The sequence below is a fragment of the Schistocerca piceifrons genome, chromosome 3 (assembly GCF_021461385.2).
Source record: "Schistocerca piceifrons isolate TAMUIC-IGC-003096 chromosome 3, iqSchPice1.1, whole genome shotgun sequence".
Taxonomy (NCBI): domain Eukaryota; kingdom Metazoa; phylum Arthropoda; class Insecta; order Orthoptera; family Acrididae; genus Schistocerca; species Schistocerca piceifrons.
Window position 1 is genome coordinate 948,878,043 of NC_060140.1, and position 18,970 is coordinate 948,897,012.

The 18,970-nt window shown below is 42.5% G+C and overlaps 1 protein-coding gene across 1 annotated transcript in view; it reads left to right on the forward strand.

Annotated features, from left to right (window-relative positions):
* LOC124789260 (carcinine transporter-like) overlaps window positions 1-18,970 on the forward strand; it is an 83,739-nt gene that overhangs the window by 34,089 nt on the left and 30,680 nt on the right. Inside the window, exons 3-4 of the mRNA XM_047256557.1 lie at window positions 4,758-5,004; window positions 18,617-18,815. Coding sequence (XP_047112513.1) covers window positions 4,758-5,004; window positions 18,617-18,815 — 446 coding nt within the window. The remainder of the gene's footprint in view (window positions 1-4,757; window positions 5,005-18,616; window positions 18,816-18,970) is intronic.

Below are 18,970 nucleotides of genomic sequence, written 5' to 3' on the forward strand. Positions count from 1 at the left end.
CCTGATGTGCGTGCAGCCCGCATCTCTGTAATATGAGAAATAAGAAACCTCCAAGTTTTAATACATCAACAAGTCTCGACTTGTCTGGGACCTTAATGTAAGGAGATTCACACAACTCAGCCCAGCCCCGCCCCCTTACATAATCATGTTGTCACTACCGATTATACCATTTAGATTCAGAACAAGTCTTGACTCGTCTCAGATCTTGCTGACTAAGAATACATACACGTATAGCAAAGAGGGCCAGAGGGTGACGAAGGGGTGGAGTAGAGGGGCAGCGAGTTTCAAGACCCATATCCCTCCGGTTCCTGAATCACGGTTGTCGTTGTTGTGGTCTTCAGTCCTGAGACTGGTTTGATGCAGCTCTCCATGCTACTCTATCCTGTGCAAGCTTCTTCATCTCCCAGTACCTACTGCAGCCTACATCCTTCTGAATCTGCTTAGTGTATTCATCTCTTGGTCTCCCTCTACGATTTTTATCCTCCACCCTGCCCTCTATTACTAAATTGGTGACCCCTTGATGCCTCAGAACATGTTCTACCAACCGATCCCTTCTTCTAGTCAAGTTGTGCCACAAACTCGTCTTCTCCCCAATTCCATTCAATACCTCCTCATTAGTTATGTGATCTACCCATCTTATCTTCAGCATTCTTCTGTTGCTACAGAAGAATGCTGAAGATAAGATGGGTAGATCACATAACTTTTCGAAAGCTTCTATTCTCTTCTTCTCTAAACTATTTATCATCCCCGTTTCACTTCCATACATGGCTACACTCCATTCAAATACTTTAAGAAACGACTTTCTGACATTTAAATCTATACTCAGTGTTAACAAATTTCTCTTCTTCAGAAACACTTTCCTTGGCATTGCCAGTCTACATTTTATATCTTCTCTACTTCGACCATCATCAGTTATTTTGCTCCCAAAATAGCAAAACTCCTTTACTACTTTAAGTGTCTCATTTCCTAATCTAATTCCCTCAGCATCACCCGATTTAATTTGACTACATTCCATTATCCTCGTTTTGCTTTTGTTGATGTTCATCTTATATCCTCCTTTCAAGACACTGTCCATTCCATTCAACTGCTCTTCAAAGTCCTTAGCTATCTCTGACAGAATTACAATGTCATCGGCAAACCTCAAAGTTTTTATTTCTTCTCCATGGATTTTAATACCTACCCCAAACTTTTCTATTGTTTCCTTTACTGCTTGCTCAATATACAAATTGAATAGCATCGGGGAGAGGCTACAACCCTGTCTCACTCCCTTCCGAACCACTGCTTCCCTTTCATACCTCTCGACTCTTATAATTGCCATCTGCTTTCTGTACAAATTGTAAATAGCCTTTCGCTCCCTGTATTTTACCCCTGCCACCTTCAGAATTTTAAAGAGAGTATTCCAGTCAACATTGTCAAAAGCTTTCTCTAAGTCTACAAATGCTAGAAACGTAGGTTTGCCTTTCCTTAATCTTTCTTCTAAGATAAGTCGTAGGGTCAGTATTGCCTCACGTGTTCCAACATTTCTACGGAATCCAAACTGATCTTCCCCGAGGTCGGCTTCTACCAGTTTTTCCATTCGTCTCTAAAGAATTCGCGTTAGTATTTTGCAGTTGTGACTTATTAAACTGATCGTTCGTTAATTTTCACATCTGTCAACACCTGCTTTCTTTGGGATTGGAATTATTATATTCTTCTTGAAGTCTGAGGGTATTTCGCCTGTTCATACATCTTGCTCACCAGATGGTAGAGTTTTGTCAGGACTGGCTCTCCCAAGGCGGCTTCCTCATTCATTTCTTAGTGCCAATCCACATTCTCCTACTACGTTTCCTTCTCTTCCTTTTGCTACTGTCGAATTCCAGTCACCCATGACTATTAAATTTTCGTCTCACATCACTACCTGAATAATTTCTTATATCTCATCATACGTTTCATCAATTTCTTCATCATCTGCAGAGCTAATTGGCATATAAACTTGTACTACTGTAGTAGGCATGGGCTTCGTGTCTATCTTGGCCCCAATAATGCGTTCACTATGCTGTTTGTAGTAGCTTATCCGCACTCCTATTTTTTTATTCATTATTAAACCTACTCCTGCATTACCCCTATTTGATTTTGTATTTATAACCCTGTATTCACCTGACCAAAAGTCTTGTTTCTCCTGCCATCGAACTTCACTAATTCCCACTATATCTAACTTTAACCTATCCATTTCCCTTTTTAAATTTTCTAATCTACCTGCCCGATTAAGGGATCTGACATTCCACACTCCAATCTGTAGAACGCCATAACGACGTCCTCCTGAGTAGTCCCCACCCGGAGATCCGAATGGGGGACTATTTTACCTCCGGAATATTTTACCCAAGAGGACGCCATCATCATTTAATCATACAGTAAAGCTGAATGCCCTCGGTAAAAATTACGGCTGTATTTTCCCCATGCTTTCAGCCGTTCGCAGTACCACATCACCAAGGCCGTTTTGGTTAGTGTTACAGGGCCAGATCAGTCAGTCATCCAGACTGTTGCCCTAGCAACTACTGAACCACTTCAGGAACCACAAGTTTGTCTGGCCTCTCAACAGATACCCCTCCGTTGTGGTTGCACCTACGGTACGGCTATCTGTGTCATTGAGGCACACAAGCCTCCCCACCAACGGCAAGGTCCATGGGTCATGGGGGGGGGGGGGGCGGAATCACGGTATGCAGAGGTATTAGATGTGAACAACAGGATTGTTTGTTGAAGGGGGCCTGAATGCTCGCCAGTCTGTACCATAAATAGTAAGTCATGTCGTCACAATACGAGAGAAGGAAAGTTGCTACTCACCATATAGAGGAGATGCTGAGTCGCGATAGGCACAACAAAAAGATTCACACAACCATAGCTTTTGGCCATTAAGGCCTTTGTGAGCAGTAGACACACATGCACACACGTACACACACAGTCACGCAAGAGCAGCTTGCACACCCGTCCCGTCTGCAGTCTCAGAGAGCAGAAACTAAACTTGGCAGTGTAGTTTCAGCTCTCTGAGATTGCAGACGTGTGTGCAAGTTGCGCGTGCGTGAGAGTGTGTGTGTGCGTGTGTGTATGTGTGTATCTACTGCTCACAAAGGCCTTAATGGCCGAAAGCTATGACTGTATAAATCATTTTATTGTGCCTATCGCGACTCAGCATCTCCTCTATATGGTGAGTAGCAACTTTCGTTCTCTCGTATTGTTACATTCCATCCTGGATTTTCCATTGTCTGAAATCATGTTGTCATAATTTTAATGATCAGGGTCCCAATGTTTCAGGACAATACGAGACCCCACATTGCAGTTCCCACCATAAACACTTTGAGAAATGTACGAATGTCTGAATGGTTTGACCAGTCCTCTGATTTGTCAGCTACAGGGAACGTCTCAAACACGACGAGATGACGTATACTTCCTACGGGCTTCTAGCCAGCAACTTATGTGACTGACCCACCATGTGTTTCAGGCATGGCAAGAGGTTCCCCAAGGCCATATTAGGAGGCTGTTTGCTTCCACAACACGATAAACACAAGTGTGTCTTGGGGCCCATGGGTGTCACACCTCATACTGATGTTGTTATGTTACTTAAAACCCGTCTTGATTGCAAATTTTTTATTATTTATTTATTCATATGACCGGTTTCGGTTCATTCAGAACCATCTTCAGATCTGATATTTCAGTTACAGGAGTAACCCGTCCAAATCCAACAACTTTCACATGCTATGTCACATTGAATTTTATGTGACGTAGCATGTGAAAGTTGCTGGATTTGGACGGGTTACTCCTGTAACTGAGATATCAGATCTGAAGATGGTTCTGAATGAACCGAAACCGGTCATATGAATAAATAAATCATAAAAAAATTTGCAATCAAGACGGATTTTAAGTAACATTATAAAATCACTGATTGCTGTTATCCCATAAGACATTACGTCTGTTTTTGCAAACTGATGTTGTTAATTTACACCATTTCCGGAAGGAATAAAAGTTTAATCATTTAAAAACTCGTCATGTGATGAACATCTCTACAGTCTCATATAAATCTGAATGGTGCTTCAGCATGTAACATTTCCCTTCTAGGACAGTATATGAAATACTTTTTTTTTCTCGGTAATGCCTATTGGAACTTTTCTCAGACATCTGTCAGCATACTGAGTCAGAAATTTCATGTCGTCCAGTAGATACGTACATCGGTGCAGAAGAAACGATGCTGCTCCTACTGCTAAGGAACTATTCGTCGTGGCGTGTTCGTCCATTATTATATTTCGGCTTGTGGTTAGGTGCTTGCGCTGCAACAAATTTGAACTTGCTCCATCAACTCAATCACAATGGAAAGGCCATTTACTGCAGGCATGTTCTTAAGCTCCCCTGAAAAATATCGTCTACGAGGGCTGACAAAAAAAAAAAAGAATCAAGGCTAATATTAAGACTTTGTGTACTTAGAAAATACGTTCAGTTGCTTGTGGCTATCCAAACTAGTACCCATCTCCACACACATACATTGACATTTTCGCATGTGCCACTCTTCAAAACATTTGTGCATTTCACAGCGTATAGAGACAATTAAAGGTCACAAAACAGTCGCGTGTTAATATGACACGACAAAAAGTTCTTCAGTAATATCAAGAATCTCTCTACTTGTCTGGATGTAATTATTTCGGATATTTAGTTTTCCACTGTTTTCGCGTCACATGAGTACGCAGTGAGCTCCTCTTTTATGCCCTACCGCTATTTCCTCCTTGTTACAGGGAAGGAGCCTCGTTCAGCAAGTGCCTGATGTACAACCAGAGCGATGTGACCGACTCCGGCGGCAGCAGGGAACCTGTGAAGTGCCAGCACGGCTGGGAGTACGACGACACGTGGTTCTCCCTGACGGTGACGTCACAGATGAACTGGGTCTGCGACAACCGGCAGGCCGTCAATGACGTCTTGTTCTACTCACAGGTTATTGGAGTGGCGCTGGGGTTACTGTTTGGCTACATAGGCGACATGTGCGTAGCTATTTTTTTATTACTGGTTTCACCCATCATGAATCACTTAATAATTTTGATTAATTCACGAAAAGACAAACTAATTATTTTTAGTAAATAAGAAGTTGAGCTATTTTTAGAAGTTTTGATTGGTTTTTCAATAACGACAAATACGTGGTACATTCTTCACAATTTGCTACCGTTTCAATCACTATAATAAGAGTACATTGTCATTATCGTCGACGTGTTCCTATATGTCACAGGCACTACATTGCATTTCCACATTGTGTCTTTTTCTGCTGGCACTGTGGTGAAGTCAGTCACTTGTTAATGCACGATGGATTTTTTTCAGTAGTACTAGACATTTATGTTAATAAATAAAGAAAAGCAAAAGATAATCTTATTCGTACATAGAAGCCAAAGTTACTTAAGGGTTTAGTTGCATAACGATTTTACAGCGCTTTCTTGTGTCCACACACACACACACACACACACACACACACACAGCTATCGTTCACACTTTTCAATAATAATACCAAGTTGAGCTCAAGAAGCTGAAAGTAGATTAATATTACACATCATTGACCTAAGATTTAAGATATTCCAGTACCATGTATTGCATTGTGACAGTATGTTACAGAATCAATTTTTTACTATTAATTTACAGGACATATATACAGGCATTTCGGTTGCACAAAATTTTGTCAACTGACCATGGTTTCGATTGCAGTAGGGTAATCTCCATCAGAATAGAAAGTTACATGGAATACATGTAATCACACCATGGTTTAAAACGTCTGAGCAAAAGTGCTCTCGCCAAACAGAAACCATGGTGTGATTGCATGTATTCCATGTAACTTTTTTTTCTGATGAAAAATCGAAATCGTGGTCAGTTGACAAAATTTTGTGCAATCGTAGTGGGTGTATATACGTCCTGTAATTAAATAGCTTATAGTTGCTGGATCACAGCCAACCAAATGTTTTGCTATTAGTTTTTTCTACCAATCCATACTCTGTTCTATAAGGAAACATAATATATAGAATAATTATGTAAGACGTATTTGTAAATTTATGGTTTTAGTTGTCCACTTATTTGCCTTGGGCTGTTTATAACATATTTATTCCCAGGTTGAAAGGGTTATTTTGAGTTTTCGATTCATTTTTTCCTGCTATATGTAAATAAAGTTTGTTCGTGTTCTGTAATCATAACCAGAACTTTAAGGCAGTACTAACTAACGATTTCTTAATGTGGATAAAAATTTGTTTGATGTGCTCCATTAGTTCTTAGAAACTAAATCCTTAAAAAGATTTTTATGGTAAAACCAGCTACTGTTTTTGCTTTTACTCTGATGTCCCTTGGATTGATGGAGTTTAAGAGACCAAACTACGAGGTTATCAGTCGCTCCATCGTATGTGTGTCAAGCCGGGAGGTTCCTCAGAGAGGAAGGACACAGAAGACAAATCCTGATGAACCCACTGTAACTGAGGATCAATAAAATTTAGAGATACAAGCAAGTAGAAGTGAGTGAAGTGTAGGTAGGAGAAAGTGGGTGTATTGCTGCGCCCAGGCAGCAGTTGGAGCCCCCCAAAACATGTTATGTAATATGAGACGCACCCTCTGCATGCGATTGGCTTTTACTCTCACTCTATTATCACAACAGAAACTGGCAACACAGACAAGTTTATAAAACCTCAGGAAAGACAGCAGCGACGACGAGATAGTAAACCAACGACATACGAGTAAAAGAGTAAGAACTTGAAATGTGGGAAGGCCAAAAGCCAGGTTGGACCTCCGACAAAGGGCAGCCACGTACCCCCTGGGTCCGAGCAGGCTACGGGGAATCCCTCCAACCCCTCAAGAGACTGCCGAGGCCATTATGCCCTCCCTCACAGAGACGAGTAGAAACCACCTTCACTGCTAAAATTTAAAACCAGATCAGCAACTCTGACGCCATCCGGTAGCACCAGAGGCAGTGTATCTACAACTTTGGGGTTTCACTGTGTCTGTGTCTGTGTGTGTGTGGGGGGGGGGGGCAGATTAGGGCATTCCAGTAGGATGTAGGCACTCAGCACCCATCAGATTGGCACCACACTGACAGTGGGGTGGATCCTCACGCCATTGGCTGTGGCCTTGGGTGAGCCAAGCGTAGCCAATGTGAAGCTCACAGAGAATGGCAGATTCTACGTGAGAAGCACGAAGGGAAGACTGCCACATGGCCGTGGTCGCCTTTATTTCTCGCAGTCTTTTAGAAGAAAGCAGGGCGCACTAATCAGTGTTCAACTGGTGGTGGGGAGTCGAGCACAGCCCCAGTTCCGGCACCCTCAACTCCAAAGTCGTCATCCTGATAGCTAAATAAGCCAACAGATCAGCATGTTCGTTCACTGGGATCCCCGATGTGACCTGGGATCCAGTCAAAGACGGTCGATCGTCCGTCTTGATTAAGGTCAGAAAGGGGATAGGAACAATCACGATCAATGGGTGTCGAGGTCAGCACTGGTCGATAGCCTGATGACAAGGTTCTAGAGGCTTCAAATATTGCAATTACTAGCATATTTGTTGTTCATTTCACTTCAGGTAATAATTTTAAACATTTAAATTTTAGTTGTTACACAGTCCATGAAATTATCACCTAATTTTAATTTAACGGCGTTAATACGCTATTAATACTCTCTTTCAAATTCTGAAGGTGGCAGGGGTAAAATACAGGGAGCGAAATGCTATTTACAATTTGTACAGAAACCAGATGGCAGTTATAAGAGTCGAGGGGCATGAAAGGGAAGCAGTGGTTGGGAAAGGAGTGAGACAGGGTTGTAGCCTCTCTCCGATGTTATTCAATCTGTATATTGAGCAAGCAGTAAAGGAAACAAAAGAAAAATTCGGAGTAGGTATTAAAATTCATGGAGAAGAAGTAAAAACTTTGAGGTTCGCCGATGACATTGTAATTCTGTCAGAGACAGCGAAGGACTTGGAAGAGCTGTTGAACGGAATGGACAGTGTCTTGAAAGGAGGATATAAGATGAACATCAACAAAAGCAAAACGAGGATAATGGAATGTAGTCAAATTAAATCGGGTGATGCTGAGGGAATTAGATTAGGAAATGAGACACTTAAAGTAGTAAAGGAGTTTTGCGATTTAGGGAGTAAAGTAACTGATGATGGTCGAAGTAGAGAGGATATAAAATGTAGACTGGCAATGGCAAGGAAATCGTTACTGAAGAAGAAAAATTTGTTAACATCGAGTATAGATTTAAGTGTCAGGAAGTCGTTTCTGAAAGTATTTGTATGGAGTGTAGCCATGTATGGAAGTGAAACATGGACGATAACTAGTTTGGACAAGAAGAGAATAGAAGCTTTCGAAATGTGGTGCTACAGAAGAATGCTGAAGATAAGGTGGGTGGATCACGTAACTAATGAGGAGGTATTGAATAGGATTGGGGAGAAGAGAAGTTTGTGGCACAACTTGAGTAGAAGAAGGGATCGGTTGGTAGGACATATTTTGAGGCATCAAGGAATCACAAATTTAGCATTGGAGGGCAGCGTGGAGGGTAAAAATCGTAGAGGGAGACCAAGAGATGAATAAACTAAGCAGATTCAGAAGGCTGTAGGTTGCAGTAGGTACTGGGAGATGAAGAAGCTTGCACAGGATAGAGTAGCATGGAGAGCTGCATCAAACCAGTCTCAGGACTGAAGACCACAACAACAACAATACGCAATTAATATACACTTGTGAGGTTCGGTCGCTCAGTGGTTGAGAGCCATACTACCGACCCAAAGCGCATGGGTTTAGCACCTGGTCAGTCCCACAATATTTATCTGATACTTTTCAATTTTGGGAGTGATTTGCATTTACAAAATACGCATATTTGCTCCGTGGTTCGAGGGTTCACATTGAGCTGTAGATACCACTGTAGCTTACTGGGTAAGTCAGGTGTATGGCCGGGGGAAGCTAACAGGATATGTGCATGTGGGTGTGCCACATATATGCGCCCATGATTCGCTCGCTGTCACTGCATTCGACAGATATATCTATCTACGACATTCCGTGGCTTTTACCTAATGGATTAACGGGAATGATGAGTTTCATGCCGATAATTATAAGCTGAGGTGATAAAAGTTATGGGATAGCCCCTAAAAACAATTCGGACATCCTTTTGCCCCGTGTAGTGGAGTATCTCGACACGGCATGGATTCAACAAGTTTTTGGAAGTCTCCTGGAGCTGCACTGCCTCTACAGACATCCATAACTGCCAAAGCGTTGCCGGTGAAGCATTCTGTGCACGCAGTGACCTCTCGACTAAGCCCCATAAATGTTCGATAGGATTCATGTCGAGCGACCTGGCTGTCCATATCATTCACTCGAATTGTCCAGAATGTTCTGCAAAGCAATCTCGAACTATTGTGGCCCACTGACATGGCTCATTGTCATCTATAAAAATTCCATCTTTGTGTCCAAGTAGCCGAACATAACCATTCCTAGTGAGTGTTCGGTTCAGTTGGATCAGCAGATCCTGTCTGTTCCATGCAGACACAGCGCACACCATTATGGAGCCACGAGTAGCTTGTTGACAACTGCGTCCACGGCCTCATGGGGTCTGCGTCCCATTCAAACCCTGCCATCAGCTCTTACCAAGTGAAATCCGGACTGTTTTCTGCAGTCGTCTACGGTCCGACCAATGTTTTCGAAGGCCCTGCTGCCATAGCCCAGTAACGCCATATTTCGCCGCACTGCCCTGACGGTTACGTTCGTCGTACATCCGACATTGATTTCTGCCGTCATTTGACACAGTGTTGCTTGTCTGTCAGCACTGACAACTCTACGCAAACACCGCTGCTCTCGGTTGTTAAGTGAAGACCGTCGAGCACTGCACTGTCCTTGGTGAGAGGTAACGCCTGAGATTTGGTATTCTAGGCACACTTTTGGCATTATGGAGCTCGGAATATTGAATTTCCTAGCGATTTCCGAAGTGATAAATCTCATGGATCTAGGCAGAACCACCATGCCGCGTTCAAATTCTGTTAATTCCCGTTGTACGGTTATAATCCGTTCGGAAACCTTTTCACGTGGATCACCCGAGTGCAAATGACAGCTCCGGCGAAGTACTGACCTCTCTTACGTTGTGTACGCCATATTATTTCCATATCTACATCTGCATATCGCTATCCCAATACTTTTGTCATCTCAGTCCATCGCTATTGGTTAATGACAAAAGATAAAGAAGAAGGAGAAGTAGAGATAACCCATCACGGGTTGAACCTACAGTGATGAGCCAACAGTTACGACCACCACCCACCACGAGATTGAATGCTGCCTTGAGGCGATGCCGACACTAGAAGCTGTAACGAGAGCACAAAGGAACTTCAGAAAATAAATTACGCATGTCGCCTCACAATAAGTCCATTGTGCAACAAGAGTGTCACATAGTCGGTAGAGCTGCGAGTTATAGCCGCGTGGTCTTAGGCGCTTTGACACGGTTCGCGCGTCTTCCCCCATCGGAGGTTCGAGTCCTCTCTCGGGCATGGATGTGTGTGTTTATCACCGTATAAGTGTATATGTATGTGTGTGGGTGTGGGGGCGCTTTATCACTGGATAATTACATATTTTTATTTTTATAATTATGTTTTATGATTTTGGTTGGGGTAGCTTTAAATATTGTGGGCTAGCATGAGACTTTTTGTTAACTTACACCGCGATAACACTCGTACGGACAACAGCTGCACCGAAGTACGTACGATATAATATTTTTTAAACACAACGCGCAATTCACCGCCTTCTAATAAATAGTTTGCGTGAGCGTTGTTATTTAGAAAAGAAAATTTGCGTATTCTTACGCAAACTGTAATTATTAACATGGGTCTCAGGGGCTACTGGTTATTTATGCAACAAACTACACAAAGATTAACTGCGATATTGCGGAATGTAATGATTTTCAATATTTCTTGTTCATTATTTGCAAGGCGAAACTGGAGAGAATCTGATCTGTCGTTAGGCGGCCAAAATGAAACATACTGAACTCATTCAGTGCTGTGAACTTTAGTAAATGAAATCTATCACTACTGTCTTTAACTTTGAAATTAATGAAACATCAAAATTGAGAAGTCGCTCGCATTTACATTCAATAACGTGAATCGTCAGCGTAATGGCCGACTAAATCCTGCTAGGGGAGATGAGCTCTCTGCACTACCAAGTTCTGTAAAAATGTCGTTAATTATAATTAATGGTTGCGCCCTTGAGAGGTTACAACTAAGTCCATAATACACTCTTTCAAAAATACAGATAAAACTTACGTTAATTGTCAAACAGCACTACAATGGCGGTCTACCGCTAGACGAAACAAAACAGGAGAGCTGGTTCAATCAAAGCATTGTATCTGATCTTCATGGCCTATATTGCACAGAGATTATACTAAAAAACTGTGTTTTGTTAATTACATAGATATTTGTGTTTTGATAATTATAACTTGCGTTCTTTACTATTTGTTATACATCGCGCAGACGTACTTAAGGCCCGTCCGCACGCAACGATCTGTCCGTGCAAATGTCTGTGCACATCACATGTGCGCAGACAGATCGTTGCGTGCGGACAGGAGATTTGCACCGACATGAGGTGTGTGCAAACCTGGAAGCTGGAGTTGGAGGCTTGATGCGAAACCTCTCAAATCTGTGGCTTCAAACCACATCTGCGCAGACAAGTTGGAGTGTGTGGACAGGAGATCGCCACAAATCTGGCGGGAAACAGCTGCTTTTTCAGTCTAGTGTTTGTCTTTGTGCGCACGGAGCATTAAAATGGCTGACGCTCGTCAGTGTTCTAGACAGTTTATCAGTGAATTCATTGAACTTTATAGAAATGACTCATGTTTGTGGAAGATTAAAAGTAAAGAGTACAGTAACAGGAACAAAAAGGCAGCAGCATACAATGCAACTGAGAAACGCTAATAATAAAAATCTTTGTGGACTGTTTACTGTAAATAATTATCGGAAGTTCAAAAATTTCGAAGATCTGGTGTTGGACTGGATGAAATATACCAGCCAAGTTTGTGGTATTTTGTGATTCAAACACGTCTAAAACAGCAAAAATATTGTGATTCTTCACCAGCAGAAATATTATTTGTAACTTGACAGAATTTATGTACTTGACTTGCCTTCATGAACTCATCCTTCAGGACAGCGTAAATAGCTTCACTTGTGTTGGATATAATTTCACTCAATGCTTGTTTAGAAATTTCAGTTGAAAATTAAAGTCCTTATAGCTCCTTCCTGTTGCCAGGAATCTTAATGTCACCGTCAGCCGTTCATGGAGAGAAATTGTTCTTCTCATTCAAGTATTATTTCGTATAACATGAGAGATTACGACCGTTAAGAGACAATTATAAGTTTCGGCATCCATCTGTAAATAATTACGCCAGTCGTTAGGGTGGCCCTGCAACTCTCACAGTAAATGTAAGTGCGAAAAATGCTTTCGCTTTAGCAGCCATTATGTATACCATTTTGACCACTCTCTCTGTTTCCTGCGTTTTGTCTGAATGTTTTTTGCAACACAAGTTGCGAACACAGACCACAACAGAATTTCTTCAATTCCTACATCTCAAAATAAATTAATTAAACTTCTGACGTTTTCGCCGAGCGTAGTCGCTTGCCACTGATATTTCTTTTCTACACCGACAGATGGCAGGCAAGTAGTAGATTGGAGTTTGTGTCGTGTGAACACAACAGATTTGCAGCGATCTTTTGCATGTACAGACATCCTTGCCACGCACAGTCGCTGATGTATGCGCTCCAAAGGGATATCAAGACACTATTAAATAGCTGGTCATAATGCTTTGGTCCATCAGTACAATTACAGGTGTAAGCTCCACTGGGTATTCTGTGTATTTTCGTTGAAATGAAATGAAATGTGCGTGTAGCACTGTTGGCCAGAAGTCCCATTCTGGGAAGGTATGGCCACCAGATGCAAGTATTTGTCTTTATTCGACGCCACTTCCGCGTCTTCCGCATCGATGATGATGAAATAATTTTGAGGGCAACCCACGAGCACCCAGTGTCCAGTGGAGAAAATCACCGACCCGGCCAGGAATCGAATACAGAGCCTCTTGATCGAGAGTCAGCATTGCGAAGCACGAGACCATGAGCTGCTGACTGTATTGTTGGACACGGGCAGCGAAGAAACGGAATAGAGTGACGAATTTTTTCATCAACAATGTCTACTTTATGAAACGGGTCGCGTGCCTCATCCACTGAAACCATTTCAGCTCTTCTTCATTCTTCACAAACATGTTTCGCCTCGTGCATGGCGTTTTGTAACTACATGTAACACATTCAGCACTGATAACTCTGCTCTTCGACTGCGTAGATGAACTGGCGATTATATTGTAAATTTAAAGAATAATTACACATTAATGAAGCATCTCAGAGGCACATATATATATACATCATTTTAAACCCGATACATTACAGTTTAGGAAATACGCTTGGTTTTATATACAGGGTGCCCCATTTATCTTGACCACCCTAAATGACTGTTTGTCCAGATGCAAACTACAAAATGTTTCAAGCAAATGTTCTTTAGCCGCCAGGGAGACATCAGTCAGCATGATTGCCTTTGTTGTAGCTTGGTTTTTTACTGAGATATGAACAGCGATATGACTTTTTTAAATAGCACCCTGTATTTTGTATTCGGTAATTCAATTCTCCTCCTAAAAACGTATTCAAAAATGTATCACAGTGTACCATTCACTGAAACACAACGTTATTAGTTACATAACACAACACTGACTTTGAGCCTGGGGTCACAAACTCGTCCACTTGCTAGAATTGTCAGAAAACAAGGGAAAACCAAGTAAAAACATAACACAAAATTAACTTTGACTCTCCTGTACCATTGCCCAGGAGTAGAACATTCAAAGGTGCTCAAAGTGGTGACCCTGGACACTGATGCACTGGTGCACTCGTTGAATGAAAGAATTATTTACTGCTTCTAGTGTTGCCAGCTGAAGAGAATTACAAGCAAGCATGATGCATTCCTGCATGTCCTCTGAAGTTGTTGGAATATCGCGATAGACAACGTCTTAAATGCATCCCCAAAGAAAAAAGTCCAGAGGATTTAAATCAGGAGACCTAGCAGACCAAGCAACTGTTCCTCCTCGACCAATCCATCTGGCAGGATACCTTCGGTTCAGAACACGACGTGCACGCAAGGCATTATGTTCATCTGAGGAAGCTGGCACACACTGTGCCGTTCAGACTACCATTGATGAAATAAGGGCCAATAACTGTAGTACCGAGCATCCCACACCAGACGTTAACTCACCATCGATGCTGATGTTCCACCTGTCTAAGCCATCGTGGGTTGTCGCTGGACCAATAACGCATGTCTCTTGTGTTTGCCTGTCCTTTGTTTGAGAAGGAACATTGATCGGTAAATAGAACATTGGGGAAGAAGTTGGGGTTGGCCAGGATTTGCTGCTGTGCCCACTGACAGAACTGTACGCGATTCTGGAAATCATTCCCATGCAATTCTTGATGTAGGTGGGCATGGTAAGGATGGAATCGGTGACGTGTAAGAATACGATGTACACTGTTTTTAGGAATGCCAATCTCGTGTTCAAGCTGTCGTGTACTCAAATGTGGATTCATAGCTACGGAAGTGAGAACAGTAACTTCGGCAGCTTCATCTGTGCGAGTGCTACAACGATTGCGTTGTCGTGGGTTGAAACTTCCCATTTCTACATCTACATCTACATCTACATCTACATCTACATCTACATCCATACTCCGCAAGCCACCTGACGGTGTGTGGCGGAGGGTACCCTGAGTACCTCTATCGGTTCTCCCTTCTATTCCAGTCTCGTATCGTTCGTGGAAAGAAGGATTGTCGGTATGCTTCTGTGTGGGCTCTAATCTCTCTGATTTTATCCTCATGGTCTCTTCGCGAGATATATATAGGAGGGAGCAATATACTGCTTGAATCTTCGGTGAAGGTATGTTCTCGAAACTTTAACAAAAGCCCGTACCGAGCTACTGAGTGTCTCTCCTGCAGAGTCTTCCACTGGAGTTTATCTATCATCTCCGTAACGCTTTCGCGATTACTAAATGATCCTGTAACGAAGCGCGCTGCTCTCCGTTGGATCTTCTCTATCTCTTCTATCAACCGTATCTGGTACGGATCCCACACTGCTGAGCAGTATTCAAGCAGTGGGCGAACAAGCGTACTGTAACCTACTTCCTTTGTTTTCGGATTGCATTTCCTTAGGATTCTTCCAATGAATCTCAGTCTGGCATCTGCCTTACCGACGATCAACTTTATATGATCATTCCATTTTAAATCACTCCTAATGCGTACTCCCAACTAATTTATGGAATTAACTGCTTCCAGTTGCTGACCTGCTATTTCGTAGCTAAATGATAAGGGATCTATCTTTCTATGTATTCGCAGCACATTACACTTGTCTACATTGAGATTCAATTGCCATTCCCTGCACCATGCATCAATTCGCTGCAGATCCTCCTGCATTTCAGTACAATTTTCCATTGTTACAACCTCTCTATACACCACAGCGTCATCTGCAAAAAGGCTCAGTGAACTTCCGATGTCATTCACAAGGTCTTTTATGTATATTGTGAATAGCAACGGTCCTATGACACTACCCTGCGGCACACCTGAAATCACTCTTACTTCGGAAGACTTCTCTCCATTGAGAATGACATGCTGCGTTCTGTTATCTAGGAACTCTTCAATCCAATCACACAATTGGTCTGATAGTCCATATGCTCTTACTTTGTTCATTAAACGACTGTGGGGAACTGTATCGAACGCCTTGCGGAAGTCAAGAAACACAGCACGTACCTGTGAACCCGTGTCAATGGCCCTCTGAGTCTCGTGGACGAATAGCGCTAGCTAGGTTTCACACGACCGTCTTTTTCGAAACCCATGCTGATTCCTACAGAGTAGATTTCTAGTCTCCAGAAAAGTCATTATACTCGAACATAATACGTGTTCCAAAATTCTGCAACTGATCGACGTTAGAGATATAGGTCTATAGTTCTGCGCATTTGTTCGACGTCTATTCTTGAAAACGGGGATGACCTGTGCCCTTTTCCAATCCTTTGGAACGCTACGCTCTTCTAGAGACCTACGGTACACCGCTGCAAGAAGGGGGGCAAGTTCCTTCGAGTACTCTGTGTAAAATCGAACTGGTATCCCATCAGGTCCAGCGGCCTGCGTTGCAACAAGACGAGAAAACATCCACCGTGAAGGTGTTTTCTTGTCAGGATATCGCTCTGTACAGTTCAATGCCTGCGTAGCATTTGGCCTACCTTCTACAACAACAAAAAAGAAACATCTGTCGATGCAGTTTGTAGGAAGGACAGCCTTTACTGTATGCCTACTCTACACAACAGTATTTAAAAGGACTACACTACTGTACTAAATGTACCCGTACATACGAAAACAGTATTGCAATTACTGTTCTGCTAACTTACATTCCCCACAGATGAGCAGCATTTCTGCCTTCTCTTCGTTGGTGTACATTCTACTTACAGTACTCTCCAACCGACGATGGTTGACGGAATGATGGGTGTGCATTCTACTTATGTTTACATTTGTCCTGTATCAACGTCAGCACGTGGATGTGTTCCATTAGCTTGAGTACCTGTACTAAGCGCTGGCAGCTTCAACGCCAATGTTGTATTACGTAATTAATAACGCTGTGTTTCAGTGAATGGTACACTGTGATACATTTTTGAATACGTCTTTAGGAGGAGAATTGAATTACCGAATAAAAAATACAGGGTGCCATTCAAAAAAGTCATACTGCTGTTCACATGTTTGTAAAAAACAAAGCTATAACGAAGGCAATCGTGCTGACTGATGTCCCCCCTGACGGCTAAAGCCATTTGCTTGAAACATTTTGTAATTTTCATCTGCGCAAACAGTTATTTAGGGTGGCCAAGATAAATGGCACACCCTATATATATATATATATATATATATATATATATATATATATATATATGTGTGTGTGTGTGTGTGTGTGTGTGTGTGTGTGTGTTCGCATTAGTACTGATATATTAGGGTTTCCAAGAACACGAAAAAATTCCCCCTCTTCACTCGAAAAAGTTTCACATTAGTTCACAAATAAAAAGAAAAATATAACTTCACAACTGCATATTTACACTGTACGACAAAAAATTATCTCTTGTAATTCATATGTAATTTACACACGTGGTGGTACATGAAGTTAGACACTGCAGTGTTTGTACCACTATCTGGTTTCTTTCGTTATCCACTTGCCAGTCTCTCTCTTTCCTTTGTCAAAGGAAACTTTACTGATGCGCGTGGCGTTTCCTTTGTTGTTCTGGAAAATGACGACCAAAATTTCTATCTACACTGGTGGCTGGTGTTGCTTCCAATGATGTATGCTAACTTCGTTTTACAAATTCCACTAGAGATATCTTCTGCTCGGTAACATCCTTGTACAAAATAAAACCAATCATTCACAGCAGACATTAAGAGAAAGTGAAAGAAAAGCTTTTTTGCCACTTCATTGTTTTTCTTGCGAATGGGCAGTAGATGTGAAGCTGAATGACACAGTCTACACTAGTCTTGTCCACGTTAGATTACGATAATGTTTGGCTCTATTGTTCTTGTAAAATATTCTTTTGAACATACAGAATCTCTTTGGTGGTTGCCTGATGTTTTGCAGAGAGTCAACACGTTATTTAGCCATTTGAGTCTGGAATATATGCTTGTTTTATTTTTTAAAAAAGGAAAAAAACTAACTTACTTTGCTTTGAAGCTCCCTGGCAGGCCCTTTCTGTTCTTCACGAGAGTTCCCACAGGTAGTGTCTTCTGATGTTCCTACAATGTGCAGTGCGGCCGAGCGGTTCTAGGCGCTTCAGTCTGGAACCGCGCGACCGCTTCGGTCGCAGGTTCGAATCCTGCCTCAGGCATGGATGTGTGTGATGTCCTTAGGTTTAAGTAGTTCTAAGTTCTACGGGACTGATGACCTTAGATGTTAAGTCCCATAGTGCTCAGAGCCATTTGAACCATTTGAACCCACATTGTTTTCAGTAAAGGCACACCTGTAAATCGATTCCTGCTGCATCTAGCGGATAAATTATGAACTGTTACGGCTATCCTACAGTCGAAAGTTGCGTAGTACGTGGGGAAACACATTTCAGAGAATGGAAAAGCTGTGCCCGTGCGGGATAAGGACGCCGTCTACACAGCCAACACACGGGCGCCCATATGGCGTACAGGCATGGTGTCGATACGGTTAACGGTCACTTGTAAACCATCTAAGGTCACGGTTACTCCATTTTCTGCTCTTTTCTGTCCCAAGCACAAGGTTCATCAACAAATAAAAGCAATATTTTTGTTAATAAGTGTCAGCACATGATCGGCCAGCCGGAGTGACCGTGGGGTTCTAAGCCCTACAGTCCGGAACCGCGCGACTGCTACGGTCGCAGGTTCGAATCCTGCCTCGGGCATGGATGTGTGTGATGTCCTTCAGTTAGTTAGGTTTAATTAGTTCTAAGTTCTAGGCGTCTGATGACCTCGGACGTTAAGTCACATAGTGCTCAGAGCCATTTTGAACCTGCACATGATCATAGGACTTTATCTGCTTGCTGGATTGCCCAGCACCTCGACACGCAGGCTGAGCTGACTCTTGCCGACGACAGGTACGGCCGACGCCCCCAGCAGCTGCTGTGCCTGTCAGCCCACGTGGTCAGCAGGGTGCTGGTCGTCCTCGCTCCACACGTGCTGCCCCTCTTCATCCTGGCAGAATCCCTCGTGTCAGCTGCGGCTGGGCCTTTGACAGAATCTGTCTTGTCTGTTGGTAAGTGCTAGAAAGATAGATTCAACTTTCACAACAATCTCAGCAATAAGCCAATGCAGTGAAATATTAAACCAGAATTGTAATATGTGAGGTCCGCCAGTTATGCAAAACACCGTTTTTTCTCAGTAGCCAAACATGTTTCTGCACCACTGTGC